At 70.6% G+C, this 1,740-nt stretch overlaps 1 protein-coding gene across 1 annotated transcript in view; it reads right to left on the bottom strand.

Annotated features, from left to right (window-relative positions):
- Positions 1 to 1,223, bottom strand: part of LOC116831677 (SCO-spondin-like) — a gene marked incomplete at its 5' end in the record, with an annotated part of 10,987 nt that extends 9,764 nt beyond the window's left edge. Inside the window, 2 exons of the mRNA XM_075061413.1 lie at positions 424 to 546; positions 987 to 1,223. Coding sequence (XP_074917514.1) covers positions 424 to 546; positions 987 to 1,223 — 360 coding nt within the window. The remainder of the gene's footprint in view (positions 1 to 423; positions 547 to 986) is intronic.
- Positions 1,224 to 1,740: the final 517 nt, after the last annotated feature.

The raw sequence follows: 1,740 nt of genomic DNA on the forward strand, positions 1-1,740 counted from the left end.
CCCCCATAACCTGTCACAGCCACGGCCCTCCGCCCACTCCCCCCTGCCCGTCACAGCCCTCTGCCCACTCCCTCCGCCCATCACGGCCACGGCCCTCTGCCTGCTCCCCTGGTGCCCATCACGGCCATGGCCCTCTGCCCGCTCCCCCCTGCCAATCACGGCCACAGCCCTCTGCCCCCTCCTCCTCGCCCATCACAGCCATGGGCCCCTGTAGTTTGGCATCATTGTCTCCCTGCAGTATAAGCTCTGATCAATGTGCCCATGTAGCCCCGTGACCCCCCTGTGCTGGCTCAGACCAATCATCCTGTCACCCTGCCACCCCCCATGTGTTCGGCCTGTGCAGAGCCTGGGGCAGGCCCCGATCCCAACAGATGTGCTGCCGGGAGTGCCCCAGGCCTGTGCGATCCCCCCAGCCGCCCTCACCGCAGGCCAGCTCGTCCTCGCCCTGGGGGCAGTCGTGCGAGCCGTCGCACACCCGGGAGACATTCACACACATGCGGTTGTTGCAGACGAAGAGGCCTGGGCAGGGCGGGATCTCGGTGGATCCTGCCAGGGAAGGAAGGGGACATCAGTGACCCTGCTCCGGGGCACGGGGGAAGGCGCAGGACCACCCTGGCTGGCACTAGGGTGGGGTGTCTGCTGCTGCCTGGGGCAGGGGGCTTCCCTGCATGACCAGCCCCTGACTGGGTCATCGGTGGGAACTGAAGCCAGGCCCTGCCCATGTCACTGGGTGGGGCCTCGCGGCCAGAGTCTAAAGGCGAGTGGGCTGGGCCCAGGGCAGCGAATGGAGCCGTTGCCCACTCAGCGGGCTTGGCTCTGTGCCCCAATGGGAGCCCGGCTCAGGGGAGAGGAAGGGGGACAGCAGTCTGCGCTGGGGGGGCCCAGGGGGCCCAGGACGGGGAGGCGAGGGACAAGGAGAGGAGGAAGGGCCCCAGGAGGCGTGGGCTGGGTCTCCCGGGCAGGGCCGGGGCCGGTGCCGGGCTCACCGCAGTTGTCGGTGCTCTCGTCGGACTGGTCCCAGCACTGGGGGATGCCGTCGCACAGCTGCCCGTAGGGGATGCACTCGGCGGTGACGGCGCATGTGTGCTGGTCCAGGCCGCAGGTCCGGTTGCACACTAGCTCGTCGCTGCCATCCAGGCAGTCGGCCTCGTCGTCGCACACCCAGCCGCGCGGCCTGCACTCCCCGCTGCCGCAGTGGAACTCGTAGCGGCCGCACGGGGGTGCTGTGAGGGGAGACCAAGGGAGCCCTCAGGGCTAGGTCCTGCAGGGGCTGGGGGGTTCCTACAGGGAGACCCCGGGGACAGGACCCAATGGCAGGCTCGTCCCCTGCTCACTGCACTACAGCCCCGATGCCTCAATCCCAGCAGGGGGTGCTGTGCGGAGCGAGGCAGGGCGCTGGCTGTGGGGGGAGCTCCCGGCAGGGGGCACTGTGGGGGGGGTGCTGGCTGAGGGGGGAGCTCCCGGCATGGGGCACAGTGGGGAGGGGTCGGGTCACTGGCTGTGGGGGGAGCTCCGGGGAAGGGACGCCTTGGGAGGGGTCGGGGCGCTGGCTGTGGGGGGAGCTCCCAGCAGGGGGCTCTGTGGGGAGGGGGGGTGCTGGCTGAGGGGGGAGCTCCCGGCACGGGGCACAGTGGGGAGGGGTCAGGGTGCTGGCTGTGGAGGGAGCTCCGGGGAAGGGACGCCTTGGGGAGGGGTCGGGGCGCTGGCTGTGGGGGGAGCTCCCAGCAGGGGGCTCTGTGG

This window comes from Chelonoidis abingdonii, unplaced genomic scaffold, assembly GCF_003597395.2.
Source record: "Chelonoidis abingdonii isolate Lonesome George unplaced genomic scaffold, CheloAbing_2.0 scaffold0586, whole genome shotgun sequence".
Classification (NCBI taxonomy): Eukaryota; Metazoa; Chordata; order Testudines; family Testudinidae; genus Chelonoidis; species Chelonoidis abingdonii.